The sequence below is a fragment of the Schistocerca americana genome, chromosome 1 (assembly GCF_021461395.2).
Source record: "Schistocerca americana isolate TAMUIC-IGC-003095 chromosome 1, iqSchAmer2.1, whole genome shotgun sequence".
Classification (NCBI taxonomy): Eukaryota; Metazoa; Arthropoda; class Insecta; order Orthoptera; family Acrididae; genus Schistocerca; species Schistocerca americana.
In genome coordinates, this window is record NC_060119.1 from 960501524 (window position 1) to 960526614 (window position 25091).

At 43.0% G+C, this 25091-nt stretch overlaps 1 protein-coding gene across 1 annotated transcript in view; it reads left to right on the forward strand.

The window, feature by feature from the left end:
- The window catches only part of LOC124595553 (neural cell adhesion molecule 2-like), a 433003-nt gene that overhangs the window by 312166 nt on the left and 95746 nt on the right, over positions 1 to 25091 (forward strand). The window contains exon 3 of the mRNA XM_047134337.1: positions 1452 to 1608. Within this exon, the coding sequence (XP_046990293.1) occupies positions 1452 to 1608 (157 nt within the window). The remainder of the gene's footprint in view (positions 1 to 1451; positions 1609 to 25091) is intronic.

Here is a 25091-nt window from a genome sequence, read left to right on the forward strand (position 1 = left end):
TCTGATAATCGCTATAAAGTACATCTTCGCTACGATTTCAGTTACTGATCGAGAGAAGGGTCTTAAAGTACTGGCCCTATCATTGACGTTATCATCTTATATACACTGACGGCTTCAAACGAACCTTAAACGAATGTGTGGATCATGGCTAATAACGAAAATAGAACTTAGTTCTTACATCGCAATCAGAAACTCTTCCTGAATTACTGATCTATTCTGTAGGTATAAAGCCAAACATAATTTTTGTACTCACTGGTTTTATGCCAATAACCAATGACAAAAAACTTCCAAATACAAAGTGGCATAGCACAGCTGGAAAAGCTATGTAATGGAAGACACAAAAATATAAAAATAACATGGTTAAGCAGTGTGTTGGCCTTTATGTACAAACACATTATAAAATACCCCAGCACATGTTATTTATACATTTAGCTCAAATCTATAATAAATGCTCATACAAATATGTAGTAATTTATGCAACTACTTTTTACAACTTGGCGTGGTTTGTTTAGAATAATTATGTCAGTCATAATTGAGGAGGTCGACGGAGGAAATTGTTAACCCACAACAACGTATTTTACATTAATTCTTGTTTTAAAGTTGGCTAAATTCAAAGACAAAACGCACATACAATAAGACCGAGAAACTTATGTAGCTGATTGTATTTCCTGTCGGTACGTGTTGATCTTCTTGTTACCAGCATTTAGCGCGTTCGAAAACACAACGGGCAATTTCATCTGATTAATCCGTAGTAAAATGAAGCCTAACACTCTCTTCTGCCCAGCATTACAGTTCTGTGCTTATATTATTACGTAATTCATTTAGTATTCGTTCAGTATCGTACCGTAATATGTTGTTTAACAATTAGAGCACAACTTCGAGCCATACTAAATTTTTAGTACCGGATGACACAATTTATAGGTGTACTTTTACATCCGTGGAAGAGGACTGAAAATATGATCTGATGTTCTACAGTGGGTTTTTCGTTGTAAATACTTATTTGATAGTAAACACTAAGCGTTTTGTAAATGATAAACAGATGTGCATCGCGATGTTAAACGTACCCTAGATCCATGCTAGGAAATTACTGGATGAGAAATGATGATGTCCCACTTTGATTGTAACTTCTTTCCTCCAAAACAGAAAAAACAAAAAAAAGGCTATGTGCTTCATACCAGAGGATGCCACTGTGTATGGCCCAAGCAATCTGAATCCATACTAATGTTTTTTTACAGTATAATTTTCCCAGTGGACACTACCGTTTCATTCTAGAGGTGAGAGATAAAGAGTTGAGTGTTCAGGTTCTTTCTGTTAAAAGAAATCGGACACGTTAGCGTGCTTACTCCGCGAGGAACGCAGTTTCATTCTCTGGCAGACCCTCAAGCTTGCCACTGGCAGCTTACTTTCGAGATGTACCTGTATTATATTCAGTCCTTTGTGTCTGGTTCCAGACGAGTGGGGACGGCAACGTGACGACGAGTACCCTGTCACTGTCGCCTGTGGCTGACGACTCTGGACGGCAACTGTGCTGCAGGGCTGCCAACATCCTGCTTCCGCCGCCAGAGGTCAGCGAGCAGCTGCACGACTGCCGGACGCTGCACGTCCGCTGTGAGTGCGGCCGCTTCTCGTCTACACCACATTTTCCAACCCATGCTCAGTCTACCTCCTACGACTCACCTTTAAATCACATTTGTAGCATAATATATAATGTAGATTAAGGAAACTACAAATACAAACTTTAAATGATGATCGCGAATAAGAAAAACAAAGAAACATTAACAAGCCACCATGAAACTTCGTGACGGTGATCCTTTTCTATATACTATGCGTGACAAGGAAAAGTGAAGCACCAGGAAGATAATGAGGAAACAAAATTAATCTTAATGGGTTGAAACGGTACGTAATTTTGTTGCAGTAATTACGAAATCCAATCAAATTTACGAAATGTGGCAGTATGAAGCGACTTATCAGTACGAAGTTGCACCCTCTCTGATCCGGACTCCTGCACTGATTCGGTTGGGGAGGGTACCATCAATCAGTTGTATCCTCTCCTTTGGTAAGGTGGTCCACAACTGTTGTAACTGGTCATTGGTACCCGGATAATGTCACTGGGACGGAGCTGACATTCGACCTGGTCACACATACGCACTACCAGTGACAGATATGAAGATGATGCAAGCCACGGGAGTACCTCGGCATACACCACTACTCTAACGAAGGCAGTTACTGACAGGCGTAAAAAGTACCAAGCTTTCAGTTTAATGAGTCATGGTTGCAAGATGTTAACACCAGTTCCTTACAGAAGAATGGAAAAACTGATAGAAGCGGACCTCGGGGAAGATCCGTTTGGATTCCGCAGAAATGTAGGAACGTGGGAGGCAGTATTGATCTTACCACTTCTCTTAGAAGATAGATTAAGGAAAGACAGACCTACGTTTATAGCATTTGTAGCTTCAGCGAAAGCTTTTGACGATGCTGACTGGAATACTTTCTCTGAAATTCTGAAGGTAGGAGAGCGAAGGTTTATTAGCAGTTTCTACAGAAAGCAGACAGCAGTTATAAGGGTGGAGGGGCATGAAAAGGAACCTGTAGTTGAGAAAGGACTGGATTGTAGCTTATCCCCGGTATTATTCAGTCTGTACAATGAACAAGCGGTAACCGAAACCAAAGAAGAATTTGAAGTAGCAGTTAAACTTGAGGGAAAAGAAATAAAAGCTTTTAGGTGTGCCAATGACTTTGTAATTCTGTCAGACAGCAAACGACTTGGAAGATCAGTTGAACAGAATGGACATTGTCTTGAAAGAAGGATACAAGGTGAATATCAACAAAAATAAACAAGGATAATGGAATGAGGTCAAATTAAATCAGGTGATGCTAAAGCAATTGGATTAGAAAACGATGCACTTAAAATAGTAGATGATTTTCGCTATTGGGACAGCAAAATAACTGATGATGATGATGGAAGCAGAGAGGATATAAAATGTAGACTGGCAGTGGCAAGAAAGGAATTTCTGAGTAAGAGAAATTTGTTGACAACGAATATAGATTTAAGAATTAGAAAGTCTTTTCTGAAAGAGTTTGTCTGGAGTGTACCCATCGATGCAAGCGAAACGTGGATAATGAACAAAAAAAAATTGCTCTGGACACTATGGGACTTAACATCTATGGTCATCAGTCCCCTAGAACTTAGAACTAATTAAACCTAACTAACCTAAGGACATCACACAACACCCAGTCATCACGCAGCAGAGAAAATCTCTGACCCCGCGGGGAATTGAACACGGGAACCCAGGCGCGGGAAGCGAGAACGCTACCGCATGACCACGAGCTGCGGACGATGATGAACAGTTCAGACAAAAAAGAACAGGAACTTTCGAAAAGTGGTGCTACAGAAGAATATTGCAGGTTAGATGAGTGGATCACGTAACGATAATGGAGTTACTGAATAAAATTGGGGAGACAAGAAATTTGTGACGTAACTTGAACCAAAGAAGGGACAATTGATAGGACACATTCTGAGACATCAAGGGATCACCAGCTTAGTGTGAGGGGGTAAAAATGGTAAAGGGAGACCAAGAGGCGAATACAGTAAGCAGATTCAGAAGGATGTACGCCAGAGTACTTATTCTGGGATGTAGAAGCTCGCTCAGCATGGAGAGCTGCATCAAACCAGTCTTCGGACTGAAGACCACAACAACAAATAACTCTATGCCAAGAAATTGTTCAGGAAAACCACATCAATAACTCGTAACGAGACTGGCTGTCTTTCCCTGTTGTTTCTGACAACTTCGCTACAGTGTCGGTGACTTATTATTGCAAGCTGACTCCCCAATTTTTCGTAATGACCTTCGGATTACTATTACCAGATGGGAGGTCATTGATCTATCACACGTTAGATGTACGAGGGTGAGTTTACAGGAAATGTGAACATAACTTGTCGGGGGTGGTCCTGTGAGTTTCATGAACAAACCAAGAACTACACCAACTGTCCGTCTGATCCAACTTGGCCTGAGACTGGACGAGAAAAATTATCACAGCACATTTTCTGAAGTGATGGTTGTGGATAATATGGGGTGGTAATGTCGTGAGATATAGCGCTATTGAAGCAGAATTGGCTCAAATGGACCTGACCACTATGGGACTTAATATCTGAGGTTATCAGTCCCCTAGAACTTAGAACTACTTAAACCTAACTAACCTAAGGATATCATATCATCCATGCCCCAGGCAGGATTCGAACCTGCGACCATAGCAGTCGCGCGGTTCCAGACTGAAGCGCCTGGAACCGCTCGGCCACCGCGGCTGACGAAGCACAATTCCCTCAATTCTCGAGGCATGAAGGCTGGTGCGCTATCGCTCACCAACACCTCAGGTGCTCCAAGCACCGTAAATATTCGTGCTAAATGCGTAATTGTAACTGCAGAGGTGGTGGCCTTAATTCAGAGCAGCCAGACAAGATACCTAAAGGCGTCCGCCATCAACAACATTTACCGATTTCCGCGCTTGGTACGGGGTTGGGGACCCAGATAATCGATAACAATTTGTTTCATGGGGTGCTCAGCCCTAGAGGAATTCAACTCACCCGCCTGGGTGTCGGGAATCAGCTTAGCTATCTTACATTTTAACACTGCCTGGCTAGCTTCCCTACATAGCCATTGAAAGTCGGTCAGGTTAAATGTTCCTTAATTTCTTGATTGTCTTATACATAAAGCTCTAGATTTTGCCCACATAACGCATTGTGGAAGTACTTGAAACAGGGTGACAGAGTTCTCTCGGAAGATATAACTTATGTCTCATATCACAGCGAGAGCGGTAGCAAAGCATGCCGTCACTGAGAGAATAACTTGGGACCTCCGTACCTTCATTACTTTTTTGTTGTTTAAAGTTCCTTAACCGGGCATCTGCATCGTGTCTCTACGCCCGCCCGTTCCGTCAGAATTCTGAACAGCTCTGAAATCTCCCCTATTACTGTAGGAAAACACCCCTGCTCTTCAGTGTCTTGTGGCGACTCGGCGACTATGAGCTCTTAGTGAATTATACGACTGAGGGTCTCAGTTCCTTGGTTGTCTACGTTTTGATGTTCCTCACATTAAACCAGTAAGCCAAAACCTCACTGGCCATCTACCTATCCATCTGATCTTATGAGGCCCAGCCAACACTCAAGTGAAGCCTGTTTATCAGTTTCCAGTCTAAATGGTCTATGCTCTAGGTAAAATGAGTTTCCTCTTAGTGGCGGACATGGACCTTGACGCATAGGCCATCAGTTTCCTTACTCCCTCATACTCTTAGAGTAACATAGCTACTATTCCAGAATTAGACGCGTTGCTCCATAAGATAAACATTTGATAGAAATTCGTCACAGCCAACACCAGGACACTGTCTACAGCGAAATTCATTGAATCAAACGTTGCTTGCTGAGTATAGATCGACTAGAACTTCGCCCCCTCTGCCGCAATGATTTAGGGATGCGGACAATAGCACAAAAACAAGAATAAATTTGCGAAAAAAGTGTCTTCCCTTTAATCTAGGCTATACCTATCTTATCTTTAGGCAGAGGGAACTCGTGGATGGCTTTAGTGAGGTCCTCATCTACATTAATTTCCTTAGTAGGTACTATGTGATCGAACAGCGAAATTTTTCGACAGTTCAGATTCACCTTCGACGGTTTTACAACAGCTCAGCGTCACAGAGTCGCAGTAAGACTTGCCACAAATGACGCAAATGCTCATCAAAGATTATACTGTCAAAGTGTCATCCAAGTAATTATTCACTCACATAAACTTCAGGTCACCTAACATGAAATGTAACGGCTGCGACAACACTGTCCCTGTAGCCAACCCCAACAGCGCATGGTTGTACTGCAACAGGTTACGATCCCAGCAAAACGCTATGAAAGGCTTAGGTGAGGCGTATGGAGAGAGCGAAGACTTTATAACATCTTATGCGAAAAGTTGGCCAACCGTCTTTCGCATCTCCCTCATCCGAAGAGGCGACAACTGGTAAGGGGACTGGTAGGATAAGCTTCTGATCAGTAAGCTGGAGTTTATATTCAGTCTTATCAGTGACCCCTAACTTAGCAGTAGGAACATGAGGATACTCATCCAACACTCCCAACAACCACCTATTTTAACGTTACACATTCTTTTAAGGTAGTTATGACTACAAAAATCATATTTCTCACCATCCTGATATATAAACATGAATTTCCTACTTATATAATGTAAAATGCACTGTTTTGTTTCGAAAAATCACATCCAAAAAATTCCTTAATAATCAAACCCCTTACAATGTTAAAATTCAGCAATCATGACAGCCTCCGGTTTCCTAATTTAACAAAATCTTTTACCAAGAATCAGAAACTCTGCGTTAATGGCCCACCATTACGTGGGTACCTTTTGCAGAGGAGGTAGTTTATAAATCCGAAGCAGCCTGTTATACCACCAGTAAACATGTAGGGATATAGGAGACCGGAGTCAAGCAAGGTCCAAATGCTCTCATCATTCAATGTAGCAAGATTAAACGGTAAACCAGATTTCGAGACCGATTTCACTTTACTAGAAGTCTTCAGCAGCGCCCGTAAGTCTTATCATGCACTGCCACTTCGTGGCATCAACTTCGCTTCACCCTCTCCCACAGTACTGGTCAGTCTCGCACCAAATCGCCGGACTAGTTGCATCGAAACCTGTCTTACTATCAGATACCCTCCGCTTCGATGCACTTTGCTGTGGGGTGTTCCATCATAGAAGTATACCGACTACCATCACGCCTTACATCACTCAAGCCGATGTTTTCGACGATTGCCAACAGTCTGTCGAATTTGGCGAACGTTTCAGTTTTATAAGGGAAAAGGTTACTTGACTGGTTCTCCGGATGCACATGTGCCCAAACAAAAACATTGTTGACCAGCTATACTTCTGATATACAAAGGCAAATGGCCGACATAGTTATCCTAATGTCCTCCGTAAACCGCTCTAGTAGATCCCTGTGGTTTCGAACACTGTAAGAATATCGTCTGGCCAGACCATTACGAATTGTACTAGTCGAGGTCCCCTCCAGCAAGAACCAAAATTACCAGTTAACGCCAAAGTACCACAGAACAAGTCGAAAACCAAGTAATAATAACAGTGCACTGTAATTCCGTCAGTGCGAATGATCTTGCACTATTTTATATACAATGTGAATAAATATAATGTCCGATCGCTAGCCTATTGCATGTATACCAACAAGGCAACCGGCCGTAAAATGCCCGGGGGGCCGCACTGCTTACAAGTGTAACAAGAAAAAACACACTTGCCTGTGACAAGAACAGAACATAACCAGTGCGCCCACACAGGTCGGAACCACACAATATTGCAGTGCAGTATCGCACTAAGGAAGCCTATCACTGGAGCTCACTCGATCACACACTAAAGGCGGACGGATATGGCGGGAGAAAAATGTTATGTGCTTTCAGGCAGAAGGGCCAACAAATCGAACTCGAATAGGAGAATAATGCAATGGCATACCTCCCATACACCAGCAAAATACTGAACAAAATGTGCAGACTCTTGGCTCGACGCAACTTTAAATGTGTTTTCCGTCCACCTCCAAAAAAGGCGTCGATCATTAGGTTCCATGGAACTTGGGGCTCCGTAAACCATGTCTGGCGTATTCCGTATGCGGTAAGGCATAAATCGAACTTACTGTGTGGACAGTGGAAGAAAGGTGCCAGGAAGACAGTAGAGACACTCAACTGAAGCAAGGCACAAAATCTGTGCTTGGGAAACGCCGCATAGCAACAGGCTCACGGAGTCAATGAAATATGATCAAACGGAAGTGGTAAGGCAGAAGTCGTCATTTTTGGATTGCGTTCTAAAGGAGGGTTTTGACACAAAAAAGAGTTGCTGTCAGCGTGATCAATAGAGACAGTGGTTTCACTCTCAGCGATTGGGGATTGGCCCCGGAGTGGGCCCCAGTGGTCGGGCAACGCAACGCCGAGAGCGACTCTCGTGCCGGACTGAGGCGACAGAAGCACTGAGGAACCGGGGTTCGCGCTCAGCATTTTTGGTTCGCGTCCCCTCACCACTCCGGGTAGTGAGTAAAGGGGTGGGAGCGACAAGACTGTAAAAAGGAGGCGCGACGTAGCGGAGGCCCTCATTCTATAAGTATCCCCAAAAGACGACAGCAAGGTACGCTGTCGAAATGTCGTGTTAAGTGAAGGATTACAGCGCGTTGTACACACAAGAGGAATTGAAAAGTTGTGACAGAGCAAGGTGGTGCTGTTGTTAGCACACTCGACTCGCATTCGGGAGGACGACGGTTCAATCCCGTATCCGGCCTTCCTGATTTAGGTTTTCCGTGATTTTCATAAATCGCTCCAGACAAATGCCGGGATGGTTCCTCTGAAAGGGCACGGCCTATTTCCTTCCCCGTCCCTCCCTAATTCGATGAGACCGATGACCTCGCTGTTTGGTCTCTTCCTCCAAACAAATCAACCCAACCCCAAACAGTTGTGAAAGTCAGTTTAAAGAGGCATCAGTTGTTTTTCAAATATACAGCTGAATACACTAATTCTGTGTGCAGTCAAATAGTAGTAGCTTCTTAGGTTGGACGACTGCCTGCGGTTTGTGTTCAGCGCTACAAAACGACGCTGCTTTTTATTTCAAATGTTGGTGACGTTAGTGGATTCTAATTGGCGGGATTTTCAAGGGGCGACGATACATTAAAGGTTAACAAGAGGGGATCATCAGCATATATTCAATGTAAAGCAACATTATCATTAGTAAACAAACAACAGACATAAAGGATTTGTTATTAACACGTGAAAATTAGAAATACAGTAGTTGTTTGAGAGTTACCTGTAAAGGTGCCCAATATATACATTAACAGATCCCTTCTGAGGGTATACGGTGAACATAGGTTCTTCCAAAATGCCAGTGGTATGTGCTCATGGAAAAAGCCTACTTGTGACACTCACTTTGGCGGCGTAGTTATTCCGGCAGGTGTGAAATTGCAACCATAATGACAGGTATTTTGTTGCTGGTTTTAAAGATGGAAATATCAATCGGCATTTCATAAATCTGCTAGTATAAAATGTTGGACATTTTACGAGAGTGTAAAATTCTAGCAGACGACGTTCATGAAAGTATGATTTCCAGATGTGTATAGGATTTGTCACCGTAGCTGAAGCTTCCTTTTATGAAAAAGCTAACACAGCATTTTCATAAACTCGTGTGGAACTGCGATGTCAGTAAAATGCTCAACGTTTTATTACAATGAAAACTGTGTGGTGTCTCAGTTCCGTCTAGCGCCATAGGATTGCCATTTTGAATCGTGCCCAGGAAGAGATGAAGAGAGAGATTATCACTCGATGTGAGATTTTATACAATTAGAGTAATAGTAGGGTAACAGGGGCAAGAGCACAATTTAGATATGAAACGTATATGCAAATTAATTAAACTGATATTAATTACCACCTGATCACCCCCACCGCCACCCTCCAAATGACATCATGTGTTCTTCTCAGCCTGTACACGACTTCCTGCATGCTCCCCCACCTCAGCCTCCTCCTGCACCTCTGCACCTTCCGTGTTGGCGAGAATTTCTGAATTTGGCGGCCAACTTTGTCCGAGGGCTGTTCTGACGTCCCATCCCATCCCTCACTAGGAAACTAGCAGGAAATTAAAAATGGCAGTGTCCTTTCCAGGACTCAAACCTTGGTTCTTCTGAACAAAAAGCACAAGTGCGTCAGGCAACATATAGAAACCGCCCAGATTCAGCAGAGGAAGGTTAGGTTAGTTTATTTTGCTCATTTTGGTTGGAAAACTGAAGTAAAATTTGGTCCTAATTACGTAATTAGTCATAAATATTGGGCCTAATTGCACAACTATATGCATAGCGCTACACAAGGACTGTCTAAAGTCGCAATGCAGCTCAAAACGTGATGACGCCATACAACTGGTGTTATCCTGTTGGGAAAAAGTTTTGCAATACCACTGAAAACTAGTGGCTACCCTTCACCTACAAGCTGGTAGGAAAAAGAGTGGTAGGTAAGGTACTATCTTCATTTCTTTGGCCGGAATATATTCAACTGGCGCGATGCTGATGTTGGACAGAGAGAAGTTTAATAAGTATATTACTTGTATGCATACAGCTGAGGACTGTATGTATCGCTGTTTGACTTCCGAGGTTGCTACAGACACCTCATCGACAATTACCCTGCAGCCAAGATAAATGAACCCAATACGCACTGCTACAATTGATGGCAAAATACGTCACTGTTCTAAGCACTCATCAAAATTGTCATGAAAACAGAAACCAACTGCTACCGCGGAGCACCTCACTTTTTTTCTGCGGTCTGCCGCCATTCCGCCAGCAGAGGAGAGGCAGCTAGTCCGCCTTGAGGCGATGGTCCTTCGCCAACACAAAAGCACGTAAACCGAATTACTCCGTAGGAGATATATGAAGGCTAACCCACCCCATAGGTCGCACCCTGTCAGGACACTCCTGCCTAGTGCGACAACCCACACAGACACACACACACGCTGGACCATCCCCCACATCAACGCATGCAAGTAACTTTCCTTCTGAAAACAAGTCCCGTAACTGTTTTTCAACGCATCTCTTATAATCGAGTATCAATTAAAAAGGAAACCACAATCGCGACAACAGTAAACGCCCTCTTTCCATGAAAATAGGAGTAATCCATTTTCTTTTACTTTTATGAGCAAAAAAATTACATATGACTAAAATTCAGAAGTCCGTACAGGTCCACCCTGTGTAAAACCGGGGGAAAAAAACTTTCCCAGTTTGCAGCGAAAAATAGCGTTCACTGCAGAATGTCCTCGTTATTTTGAAAACGTCATTGGTGAAAAGAAACCTTGAAAATTAAACTGCGAAGAAAAAAATCTATATTACGCAACATCTTTCAGCTTGATGGACAAATTACGCTATCTGAGAGCGTCTAGCACGTTCAAGTAAGTGTCTATAAATAAACTGTCATGTATGTGTGCATTACAAACATTTCAGACACATGAAGTAAAATTAGAGAATACAATTTTTCAGCCCATTAGCTCACACGTCGGAAAATAAAATAATCATCTTACGTCAGACAACAAGAAGCTGTAATACAAGAGGATTTAGCTGTTTTGTACACTATGGCAAGTCCAGTTTTACAAATGTGAAGCTATATCACACCTGTGTTCATGAAACAAATCATGAGAGCCTATGTTGTACCAGAAACTTTTATAAGATTCTACCACGTCTCTCCCTCTCCTACTACATCAAAACCAATTACCTTCTGCGTACTTACGTGTGACATTTTTGCCCCATAACTCCCCTCTACCGACATGTTGTAAAGTTTCTATCATTCAACAGATTCTTGTGTTCTAATTTTGTAAGCAACTTGGTCATCACACCTCGTTTCACACATCTACTCACATGTCGGGAAAAAATCACTATCATTTGTACGTTCCACAACGAGCTATAATTCAAATGGTATCCACTTTTAGAGGTCATGAAATATGTAATAACACAGGACTTGCGGTAATACCTGGTTTTTAAACATGCAATCATAACGATAAATATAAAAACTGTCACGATTCCATGAGAGTACGTACAGCCGATTTCTGTTAGTTTTGTGAGTAAAATCGGTGTAGTTTTGAGAGAATTTTCTGCATCCAATATTTAACCAGCTATACCACTTCTTGTAAAGCAACCTCGCATAAGATTTCACTGCACTTTTCTCTTCTGATACATCGAAAATACAAATACCATTTGCGTGTTGACATAGAGCATACTTCATACACAGCTATCACTCCACTGGAGTACGTGGCCAGTGCTCAAGGTCGCTTTCACAGATCTGCATAGAGTTTTGTCGACTGTACTGGAGGAAGACCATATCCAGAAGAATATCGATCACAAGAGAGGCTTCCTGTATTGTTCCATCAAGTGCGTTGTTACATCAGACTGCAGACAAGCTCTCTGGTGTGCCACAGCAGTACATGGATTTGTTACCAGACTGCGAGTTTCCAGTGTGCACCACTCATTGAGTCTCAGCAAGGTGCGAGGCGAGTGTTACTATACTTGTTATGATCTGCAGAGTAGTGGAAGGGTGATTCAGTGATGATGTAGAAAGTCGAAAGAATTCTACCGTGTCATTGGTTGGCATTGAAATTATGGAACAAACGGTCAAATTGCTAAAATTGATCATGCTATGAACTGTAGTGCATATTACAGTGCATCGTCCCACATCAACAGTGCCTTATCCATCCCATCCATCCACTGTTATGCTATTGATTACCTCATAATGATTGGCTGACAGCACTTCATAAAGATGGAGGGAGTCTCGGGGAACATTAGATTTCTGCTACTTGTCACTGTGAAGCATGGGATTAAATGTAGAGGTCGTCATCTTCATACACTTGTTTGGAAGCATTCCACAATTCTTATCCTATTTCCATAAGCTGTGATGCCCTCTACATGTTCTTACTTTTTAAAATTCTTTTTTCGCCAGTAAAGTAGCAGTACCTCGTTTTATTTCTACTACCTCGCAAATGCTGTGAACGGCATCTTCAGGCTATGGTCTACACCAGAACAGTAATCACGTAGATTACTACAAAATGAGAAAATAATGCAATTTGAAATGTAAAACCAAGATATCCACTACCCTATCACTGTGGATGATGAGATTAACTATATAGGTCATCATATTCATATAGCTGTTGGAAACATTCTACAATGCTGCAAACGTTTCCGTTTTCCATATATTGTGATGCCTTCCACATTTATATGAATGAGAAACATCACCTTTGTGTTTTAGTTCTACCAACTTGTGTGACGTGGGAGTTATGTAGTTTACAAAAAGTGATGTTCTGCTTTCTGTGCGATTCAAAGGATCGAAATTTGTCAACGTCGGTTTAGCAGCTGACACAGACCTTGAAGTCACGGCAGAAAAACAAAGTGGAGGGCAGTGTACAAAACTGTAGTCTTGCACTGCTTAGATGTGTTACGGCCGAAAAAACAATGTATCAAACTGCTTATGAAGGACCAATAGAGGAACGCTTTCTTGTGATTGATAGTCTGTTGGATAGAGTCTTCCTCGAGTGCAGTCGACAAAACTTCACACAGATTTGTGCAAGCAACTTCGAACACTGGCCACATCCTTCAGTGGAGTGATATGTCTGTATGTAATACGCTCAATGTCGACATGAAGATGGTATTTGGTTTTTCGATATATGCAGTAAAGTGTTATGGGAGGTTCTATTACAAGGAGTGGTGTAACTGGTTAAAGAGTGGATGCAGATAGTTCTCTGGAAACTAAACCGATTTTTCTCATAAAACGAACGGAAATCGGCTGTATCCATTCTCGTGGAATCATGACTGTTATAACAGTTTTTACTTTTATTATCAAAATTGCATGTTTAAAAAAGGGGTGTTACCGCAATTCCTGTATTATTTCATACTTCATAACCTCTACTTATAAAGACGACACTACTTTAATTATAGCTAATTGTGGAACCGAGAAATTATAGTGATTTTTTCCCGACATTTGAGTAGTCGCCTGAAATTTGCTGTGATGATCAACTCGCTTACAAAACTAGAATGCAAGAATGTGCTGTATGATAGAAACTTTACAGACATGTCGGTAGAGGAACGCCACGGAGTAAAAATGCCAATCATAAGCACACAGACGTTACCTGCTTTCGATATAACAGAAGAGATTTGTAAATGCATGTGTAATTTAGCTTCGCATTGGTGAAACAGGACTTGCCACAGTGTACAAACCAGCAAAGTCCTCCTGAATTATAGCTTGTTGTTGTTGAACGTAAAGTGATTGTGCTTTATCTGGCATGCCAGCTAATGATGTGGCAGATTGTGTTCTCGAATGTTGTTTCCTGTGTCTTAATTGTCTGTGATACGTATGTGTACGACAGTGTAGAAGAGAGAGACACATAGTAAAATCTTATAGGAGATTCTACTACAAGACATGCTCTCATGATTTCTTTCGTAAATGCAGGTGATTGTCGAGGAGGTGCCTGTAGCGAACTCTGACTTCAAACAGCAATAGATACAGTCCTCAGCTGCATGTTTACATGTAATACGGTTACTAAACTCCTCTCTGTCCAACACCAGCATCTCGACAGTTGAATATATTCCTGGCAAAGAAATAAAGATAGTACATTACAGACCAGTCGTTTTCCCATCAGCTTGTAGGTGACGGGTAAAACTTGAGTACGTCTGCATCTAGTTTTGGGTGGTACTGGGAAATTTTTTCTTAGCTTTGTAATACCAGTTGTATGGTGTTATCAATTTTAGAGCTGTATTGCGATTTTAGGCAGACATTGTGTAGCACTATGCATATAGTTGAGTAATTAGTCCTAATCTTTATGACTATTTTTGTAATTGGAACCTATTTTGAATTAAGTTTCCCAACCATAATTAATTAAGTACACCAACCTAGCCTTCCTCTCCTGCATTTGGGCAGTTTCCACGTGTTGGGGGATGCCCTTGGGCTCCACAAGGTCCAGAGTTTGAGTGCCAATAACGGCACAACATTTTTTAATTTCCCGCCAATTCCAAGCGGCTCTGGAGGTAAAATTTTAGGCCTGTATTAGGGGTGGTGCACTTGGATTTTCCATCAAGGAGTACCAGGGTTCAAGTCCTGGAAGCCCTTGGACAGTGAAATTCCCGCCAAACTTCGAAATTCCCCGCAAAATTCTAAATTCCCGCCGATAGGGTGGGTGTTGGAGGGGGAGGGGGAGTGTGGGGGAGGGTGCACGAAATCACATGCAGACTGAGAAAAACGCATGACGTAATTAATTGATTAATTTAATTAATTTACACATCAATTTGATATCAAAATTGTACTCGTGCCTTTCTCCCCTTACGCTACTACTGAGATTTCATTGTTAGTGATCCAAATGTGTTTATTTGTTAAGATCAGAAAAGGACTGTTTCACCACCATTGCCTGGTACTGTAAGCCGATATCCTTAAAGTTACGAGATCTGTATCACTAAACGTTTCCAGCAATGCACAAAACTGAACAATTCATTATTTCCTTTAATTAATGATGCTAGATATAGTAACGCGATATTCTGATTTAAAGCTCTTCTTTTGCTGTTAAAAGTGGTAAATCATATTCCAGTATTGTACGTAACTAAATAAAATTTAGTTAGAGCGACCAGAGAACGAAAAGTTGTAGCTGAGGCGTAGAGCTCCTATTCTACGAACATGTGTCTGTTATGTCTATGGATTTATACTGACATTCTGTTTTGCCATTTCACATTCAGATATAGCACTGTTAATGATGAAAGGACTTGCTCGTGTCTTCCCTATTACATTCGTTATATTATGAAATTCAATTCCACATTTATTTCATCATAGCTCTTACGGACCAACCAGAACAGTTTTCTGTAAGTCATGTGAAATATTTTCTCTCTATGGGCTTTAGTAAATTGATCTGACGCTATGCTTACGTTTAGTCTCTGTAGAGCAGTAATGCAATGGAGAATTTATAAGATGTCTGTAACATGTCTTTTATTATATTGAAATAAAAGGGTGATTGTATGTTTTTGCTTGGATTTTATTAGCTTTCAAAATTTCAATGTGAATTCAAAACACGATGACATCAAGGCCAATAATTCTATATTTCAAGCGTAACATTTTATTTCATCGAACCATTTGCAACCGTAGTTTAGGGTACATCGCCGTCACGAAATATATGTTCTATACAGTAGTGGATTACTTCCATTTTGTTAAGAAGTAAAGGATCTTGAATACTCGTTTATTGCGTAAAAGCTTTACTATTCGTAACCCAGTCTTTCACCGCAGAACACTTCATGACGCCTCTGTATTCGTAAAGCATTCATTGTCAGTTCCGGTATACATAGCTTGTTGCTGCCACTAGTTGCAGGAGTTCACTTTATTGTCTGTTGAAAGATTTTAACTGACGTTTCTCCTCTGCCAATAGTAGCAGTTCAGTACAATGGCAGATATATCGCCCTGGATAAAACATAGTGCTGAAACGATATTGTAGTACAAGGTAACAAAAAACGAAAATTAAAAAAAAATATTGCAGTTGCAATGTGCAATTGGCAGAACTGCAAAACACGTAGACAACGTTTCTGTTTGGTAAACATATTACACAAATGTTAGAAATTTTCACTAAGCGAGTTTGTACGTATTTCGGTATTTATTTTCTCTCTCGTCATGGCTCTGTGGATAGGCTCCCCAGAACACATGATAAATATGTGCATTAGAAAGTTTGAAGAGAAGGGATCAAGTTTTAAAAATAAACCTGTAAGCATGTAACTGTCACGCAGTTCTCCGTGCTAATTTAAACTTCCATTCGTGCTAGGTGCAACCTTTGGCACACCTCAAGGATTGTGACCAACAGTGGCAATTAGAATTCTGTCAAAAGATGAGGACAAGGATAAGGATAACTATTAAAAATAGCTTTTTTAGACAATCAGTGCTTGCCCCTTAATTATCATTTTCACTTTATTATTGGGCAGACAGCAACCCTCATGGAGTTCATGGAAGTCATTCATTTGGCGGCTGGGCAAACAATTCTATCTCAAATAGTCGTTGGGTTTCACATTTTAAAGAATGAAGAGCTGACTACAGTCGCTGCGCTACCGAGTGTTGAGATGCAGTAATTCTGGATTGCGTCTGTACTTAGTAATTTTTACACAATGTATACTACAACTGGTTTGCACAGTACAATGCGACTTCACGTATTGCAGATCTAAATAGTTAAAAAACGAGATTTCATCACCTGCATATCTGCAAATGTGTGTGAGCTTAGAGTCTACGAGAGCATGAAATGAACGAATAGCCCTCATGCATCTGGTAGGTACACTCTGTGACTAACAAACAAGTAGCCTCTTCTAAAGTGCACAACATTGCACATGCACCAAAGCAAAATCAGGGGCAGTGAAACATTCAGTATCCTGTTTCCCCACCACGTACATTTTCAAATGCTCGATTATTCATAGCTTTCCTATCCACACGGTGGTCTAGATGTTAGTGCTCAAGCGTCTCCCTCTCTTCGATTGGCAGCACTCGGTCATCCAATTTGTTCGGAGGGTTCCCATGAGAACACACTGTACATTTACGTCAACAGACGCTGCAACCATTCCATTCAGCTGCCTCCTGTCAGGAATGTGAAGACGCGGTGCACTTGTGAATTATCATGTGTGTGTGTGTGTGTGTGTGTGTGTGTGTGTGTGTGTGTGTGTGTGCGTGTGTTGGTGCTTATGGGCACCCTTACACTCGTTAAAAGAAACGAATGTGAAAAAAGTATTAAAATGTGTTCATACACGCTAAGACAAGGGGAAAGAATGTAATACGCTATTCAGGAGACTAAAACACAAGTAACATCTCCCTAAAACCATGGTAAAAACGTTGGACAATTCACAAAACGTTAAAACTATAAGCAAATTCGTTTGATCATTATCATTGCAGGTACGTCGGCAAATGAAACGCAGTACAATAAAATGTGACGAATTGTGATCTGTACGCCACAAGCACCACACATCGGAGGGTCCTCTCGCCAGAGCAAGAAGACATGTGTCATGGGGCTGTAGTCTATGTAAAGAGGTGTGAGTAGAACCTCGTCCCGTCGATGTGGCTGGAAGGAGGTACGCACAGCCAAGTTGTCGGCTTTACTACAAGGAGCTTGTTGTCGATCACTTCCTGCCACTCATCCTCTCGCTGACGCAAGACACTGGAAGTCAACAGCGAGCTCATAGCCTGCGGGTGCAGGCACACTGGGATATCTGATGCTCAAGATACACCTCCGTGGATGATATATTTGCCCTTTTGTTCCCCATAATTCCCATGTGTCGTAGTACCCACCAGAAAGACACCTCCGTCCCTAATCGTTCTAGTTGAAGGAGGGCATCCTTGATAGTCTGGACTACTTCATCTGCTCGGTACAAATGTTTCACGGAGTGAAGGATACTCAATGAATCGGAAGAGACAAGAAATTTAGCACTGGAACGTTACATCTGCTCCAGTATCCATAAGATAGATATAATTATATGTCAAAGACAGTAGAGGCTTGAGGCAGTCGGAACTTGAGGACACGTTCCGGGAAAATGACAGAGCAACCAATGGAATCCCCCTGTGTGGACCGATCCGTAAAAACAGGTACATAATTGAGTGGTAAGATAAACTGTAAGAAAATATCGCATTAAAAACGGAAGCAAGAGTACAATCTCTCCTGTACCGCACCAAGTCTAAAATCACTCTAGGCCTGTGCAGTAACCAGGGCTCCAGACGGTTAAAACACTGGATTTGAGATCGTACTTATTCCACACCGAGTGATTCCAGTAAACACTACAATCGGATCTAGAACAGAGTAGTGGCTCGTGGATGGTTGGAGGAAAGGCGTTCAAGAGGTGGACGAGCAAGAGTAAGGTGTGTGGGTGATGCCATAGCTTTGAGGAATTTACACGCCTGATGTACTATGAGGAGCTGCCGTTGGTTGTAAAATACCAGTTCCCCTGCCTCAGCACAGAGACTGGATATGGGACTGGTCCTATATGCACCAGTGACCAGCCGAGTCCCCTTATGATGAACAGCGTCAGTTGCCTTTAGGTAAGAAGGCCTCACGAATCTGTACACCATGCACCCACATTCCAAATGTGAACCCACGAAACCCCTATAAAACTGGAGGAGACACGCCCTATCCTCTCCACGAGACTTGTGGCTAAGGTACTTTAACTTATTCAGTGTCTTCAGGGTTCTGGGTTTCGGGTTTCTTAGGTGTGGCAAGCACAACAATTTAGAGTATAAAATGAGGCCCAGAAACGCCAATGAGTCTGAAACGTAGGATGGCGTGCCTCATATGCAAGGCAGGCAAATTAAAAATACGACGAGAACGTTGAAATAAACACTGACTCTCTCTCTCTCTCTCACACACACACACGCACACACACACACACACACACACACATACACACACACACACGCAGACACACACACTCACACACTTACCTGCAGAAATCTGAAAATCTATCTTTGAAGCCGACTCCTCCAGTATCTCCACTGTAAGTTGCAACTGATGGCTGGCTGTTGCTACACTGGAGGAGCAACAGAAAACAGAAAAATCATAAAAAAATGAGTAGCACTGTACACAACTCCTTACCGTGGATGTGATACTGTTTGCGCCTATGGCAATGAGGGTAGCACTTATAACACTGCACTGAGAGACACCATTCACCTGCTCAAAATGCTCTTACAGCCACTCTCTAACTCAGGTAGCTAAAAACCACTGAGACAGGAAAGAGCACATGAATATGTGGAGGTGGCCACGAAAGTCCCATTGATTCAGTTGTGCGAGAATATAGTATCTCAGAACAGTATCGTATACCTTTCTGATATCAAAGAATATACTGATTCTGTGATGGTTACATAGGGAAGGCTGTTGTATAGCCGCCTCTTGTAGGGCCAGGTTGTCGACGGGGATTGTGGGCCTAAATTCCGGAATCCACACTGAGTGTGTCTAAGGAGTTGCTTGGTCTCTAACAACTAGAGCACACGATGGTTAACCACTCACTAAAAGGTCTTTCTTACACAGCTTGTTAAGGCGATACTCCTCTAACTACTGGGAGATAAGGGGTGATTTCCTGGTTTTAGGAGAGGTATAAGAATTGTCTCACTCTACTAGTTGGGGAAGTTGCCTGTCTGCTAAATAATATTAAAACAGAAGAATTTCCTTTGATGCCTCTGGAAAACGTCGAAGCATGCAGTACCGGATTTAGTCGTTACCGGGTGCAGAGTCACGAGTCTCAGACAGTGTCAATTCGAGCTCCCACATGGAGGTAGGGGAGTTGTAGGCCTCAGAACTGTTGTATCTGAAGTCCAAGTTGCCATTCTCTAGAGTTGCATGGCAATGATGAAATGCCAGATCGTCGCTTGTATCGGCTGTAGTTTTTGCAAAATGATCATCCAGAACCTGAGTAATCTCTCATGGCGTCGCTTGGTGACACCTATGTTTCAGCACTGGTGCTATCAGTTCACGACTGTATTTGCGTGAAGTCCTCCAGATGGTTTCAAATACTTCTGTAGTACAAGTGGGAAGGCTGATGGAGTACAGGAACGCTTGCCACGATATTTTTTTTTTTTTTTTGCTCTTCTTAATGATGCGTCGAGCCTTGGCTCTTGCGACTCAAAGGGCAGTGAGGTTGTCTGCTTTTTGGTGCCATTTAAACAAAGAGCCGCACGCCTGTCCCAGGTGGCTGAACGGCACCAATCTGTCCAACAAGGTACAGGTCGCCCCGTCGGATGACTTAACGACTGCGGTATGGATATGTCACCGGCGTGATGTTGTCCACCCATTCCTGGACGCTGTCAAGGTGCTGAAACAAAGCCAACTGGCTGAAAAGCGCCCAGTTAGCCCTGTTGATCATCTATATTGTGTGGTTTGTGTTCCAGCAATACTCAATCCAATAGTTTGATACACAGTTGGAAGTTGTCACTGGAATGAAGGTCATCAGTTGCTTCCCACTGTGCTGAGTATGCAAGGGCTGGAGAGCAGTGATGAGGATGGCCGAGGATGACCCAGGAGCAGCTAGGAAATTCTTGTGACAGCCCGTGTCGAGGACGCATAGCTCCTGAGACATCATGAGGTTCTCCAACACTGGACTCCTATTTCCAGTATAGTGTGAGCCTCATAAAACGTTAGGAGAGGGGGGGGGGAGGGAGTTGTTCAAGTCTCTTGCATCCTGTGGAAGTACGTACAGGTCGTCGGACTCGCGTGAACTGCAGCAGCTGCTGCTTGTAGGTCAGTAACGAAGGGGAAAAACACAGCAACAGCTCTCTTGGCTCATTCCTCAGTCAAGTCATCCTTGCAATGGAGAGTATATTCCCACAGCACAGGGGCAACAGTAGCTTTAAAATGCGTTTCTTGTAAACACAAGCACAAGGGTTGTGCCTGTGCCAAGAGTTTCAGTTGCACCACATGAGTCCTGAATCCATTCATGTTTCACTGCAGTATGGGAATCATTTATCATGGTGGTTTAACTTTCACCCTGTCTTTCTTGCAGGGGAGGGTAAGGGGCGGTGAGCCCACAAGCTTGGAGTTTCAGCTTAGGTGCAAGATGGTTCCCCCTTGCAGACTTCGCTGTCCATTGACTCTGAAGCAGAAGTAGCATAGATATAAAGTCGAATGTCATCGACATGGTCTGATGATCTACCACCAGTTTTCGCCTGTGGCAGAAGCTTCCCATTTGCTTTCTTCGCATGGGAAGGTTTTGCAGGAACTACCACAGCAGCAGCTGAGAGAGCACTGGATTTTTTACGAGATTCAACCTTTGGAAGTACCGAGAGCTCCGCAGTGGTGGTAACTATGGATTTCTCTGATGTTCTTAGAGAGGCTATGGGCACTGAAACAACTGTAACTTGCAAGCGCGCTGACACTTGCAACCTATGTTTGTGTTGAAGCTTTGGCTGTTGAAATAGGCTTTTTAAGGGCGGAAACAAAGGACGTAGTGAATGGGGGAGGCTGCATGACTTTATAGAGCTTCTTGACTTCTCCACATGGCATGCATTTCGAAGTCTTAATTTCCTGTACCTTACGCTCTTTAAGGAAGACACTGCAATTCCTACTCCAGACAGGGTGATCACCAGAGCAATTTACACACTTTGGAGGGAAAGAGCAGCCAACGCCACCATGGGCGGGCTTGTCAGAATTGCCGCAAGAGGCTACACCCTTTCGTCCTATGGTGGTGTTCAGAAAGCGCTGGCATTTAAAACAGTGCATTGGGTTAGGGAAAGTTGGCTGTAAGCTTAGATGGAGGAAACCTGCCTTGTTGTGAGAGTTTCATGCTGTTGAAAGTAAGGATGAAGGAGTCAGATTTCACCAGATCCCCATCCACTCATTTCAGTATACTGTGCACATCTGCGATCTCTTTTTGAGCCCATTCATCTTTCAAATCCTCCCTAGGAATGTCTGCCAGATCTCTGCATCACACGAACCCTTCACTTTACTTCATGGTGTTGTGGATCTCTGATTCCATGGCATATTCTCCAAGGCATTTTGCAGAGGTTTGTTGCTTGTTGGGAACTAGCTATTTCGACCAAGAGCGTACCATTGCGCAATCATTTGACGGATTTAAGTGAATGCGATGCCCACTAAACCCTTTTGTCTGTAAAAACGTGAAAATTTTTCGAAAGTGCCTTCTTCGTATTTCACAATCAAAACGACAATCTTGCTAGCAGCATGTGTTCTCTTGCTATTCATCTACAAACTCTGAATAACTCCTGAGTCTGGTTGACTGGAAGCAAGAGCCATCTTATTTGATTGGGTGTTAGTACCTAACAGCGGCCCACCCATTACGCTGGGAGATGAAAGAGAAAATTTCAAAGGATCTGTATCGGCTCCACGAACAGCTAGGGAAATAAAAGTCCACCTAGACAGAGCCCAACTTGCCTAGGTAAGCCTTATACAACTGAGGTGCATCAGGTTCCTCAGAGATTTTCCGCTAACAACTGTTCCACCTGAACAGCCAAGCATCTCACCACTGTGCAACACATCTTGAGACTTTATTTTTTGTTTAAGAGATGTTTATTCATTCTTCTCGATCTGTGCAGTCTAGTCAATATTCCCGTACCCTGCGACACACAACGTTCTACCACTGTGGCGCACATTGGTCACTGAAGCATGACCAGAATTATGGTGACAGAGGACTGACGGTGCTTACCAATTGCCAGGTCAGGAACCCTAGGTTCGCCAAGCCTGTACTCAGCAAATGTATGCTGAGCGCATGAAGGGTCGTCTTGAAGGACAAACCACCTCCGAAATGTTAACTACATCGTTCGAGAATAGATTGAAAGGTAATTCTCGATACCAGATGTCCATCAAATGGCCTCGATAGCTGTGGCATGTGTCCTATTCCCCGGGCAAGAACTGAGCTTGAAACATGACTAACCTACCTCCCTTCTGAATACGTGGGACTCCATGCCTGTGACATGCAATGACTTGTGGCAGTCTCCAAAATCTTCTACGACGACCATCAGGCCACAGATAAATGTTTATATCGAGGAAAAGAATCTGACACTACTGATCCATGTCCCATTCCAGGTGTTTCCTCGCCCATCTTCTCCACAAGCCCCATTGCAAGGAGGAATGTAGTGTTGGGTATAATGGACACTGGAGGCCACACAAATCGATTAGAGATGAACTTACTGATCGACAAGACTCCCACTCTAAAAAGGCACCCACAGTTCTGCTCGTATTCTTAACGAGGGACCTATGAGCCAGAACCTGTAGCAAGAGGTCAATAGGTTGTGTTACTGACAGTGAGTGTACACTGTGAGGCTGATATCTATACTTTCTGACCCATGGTCCCTCCTCCCCACGTGGTTCTCGTCTCCTCCCGTCACAGAACCACTCCTTCTCGTAGGACAGAGGAAAAACTCTCTTCTCTAGAACAAGAATCCTGTTGTTTCGAGTTGGACATGGGACCCGCACTCTTGGGCCTAAAGTCTGCTCACTGTCTTTCAGATCCTGATATTGCTGTGACTTTCTCTCTTCCCAGTCGGCACACCTCCTTTGGCTCTCCAAAGGAGTAGGAAATGCATAAACCTGGGAACGAGATCCCCACTCTCAATTTTCCAGGTGGTGATGCATCCTCCCACTCAGCCAGGGTCCGATTTTATATTCGTGGACTTCACTTCGATTTGGGCAACAGTAATCATTTTAAGATTGTCTTGTTTAAGTTTGTCTTGTATTTTCTTTCGCATGCCTCATCTAAACGCCCTTCCAAGTGGGCCTTCACAATTGCAGATTGGGATATCATCCCAACCACTCCACTACACAACAGAATTGATCACCCATACAGTTTGACCAACGCAATCATTTCAGCAGCTGCTTCAGTGATTCCCTCTGTTTTGGTATCTCCCCAGTGGAAGACTGTCCCTATGAAAAGTTCCGAAATTTCTGCGGCTACTAAAGAACACCACCGCGCCCTCCAAAGCTACAAACATCATCCATTTCTCGGTCAACTCAAGGCCGTTAGTGACTTTGTGCATGGATCTGTTATCTAATTAAATTCCACAAAATTATTTATTGGAAACTATATGTCGCTGACATAGGGCGTGTACTCTCACTTCGCAGGCATGAGCAAAGAGCAGGCGCATTTTTGGCCACCGTCCTACTATAGTTGTTCCGAGAGTTCTTTGAATGGTGTTATCCTCACCAGCCCAGACTCTATCGCTGAGCATTTTGATAGGCATTTCTTCATGTCCTGATTGTCGCTCCACTAACCACCAGTGTAATGTCCTGTCAAACAGATTCTGGAAGGACTCCCTTTATCTTCTGTTCCCTATCGCCTGAAGCCTTATAACGCCCCATTTAACAAGTAGGAATGCGCCAACACCCACGCCCTGTGCCCTAACATGGTTCCTGCACAGAACGGGGTGCACAATCAAATGCTCCAACATTTATCGCTGGTTAGACAAAGTCTTTGGAGCGAATGGGAACTCCCTTCCCAATGGTGACAAAGTGTCGTTATTCCAGCTTTGAAATTGGGTAAACCGCCTCTTCACATTGATAACTAACGTCTGATGAGTTTAACCATTGCCTTTTGCAGGTTACTCGAATGTATGGTGAGCTGTTGGCTTTATTGGGTTCTTGAATCCCAGAACCTTTTGGCTTTGACCCAGAGTAGTTTTCGCTGAGGTGTAAATAATTTAGCCCACCTGGAGTATGCTATCCGAACAGTTTTTGCCTAGCCACAACACCTTATTGCAGTCTTCTTTCATGTGCATGAAGGTAATGATACCACATGGTTGCACCATATTCTTGCCACCTGACATGAGTGGGGCCACTGTGACCCACTTCAAATTTTTATCCTGAATGTCCTAGCACGTCGCACGCAACTCCTGTAGCACTTCCCATCTGCAGGATAATGGAGTTCGCCAGGATTTTGTTTTGAGTGTCTCTCTCTTTTTAGTGCCTATCAATGGTCTGGTGGCCACTCTGGGACCTATGGTGTCCCCTCACTGTATGCTGACGACTTTTATGTCTCTTCCACAAATTTTCGGGGATGCAGTCGCTTCAATTTCACTACTTGTTATAATATTTCGGCTGTGTAATGTCCAG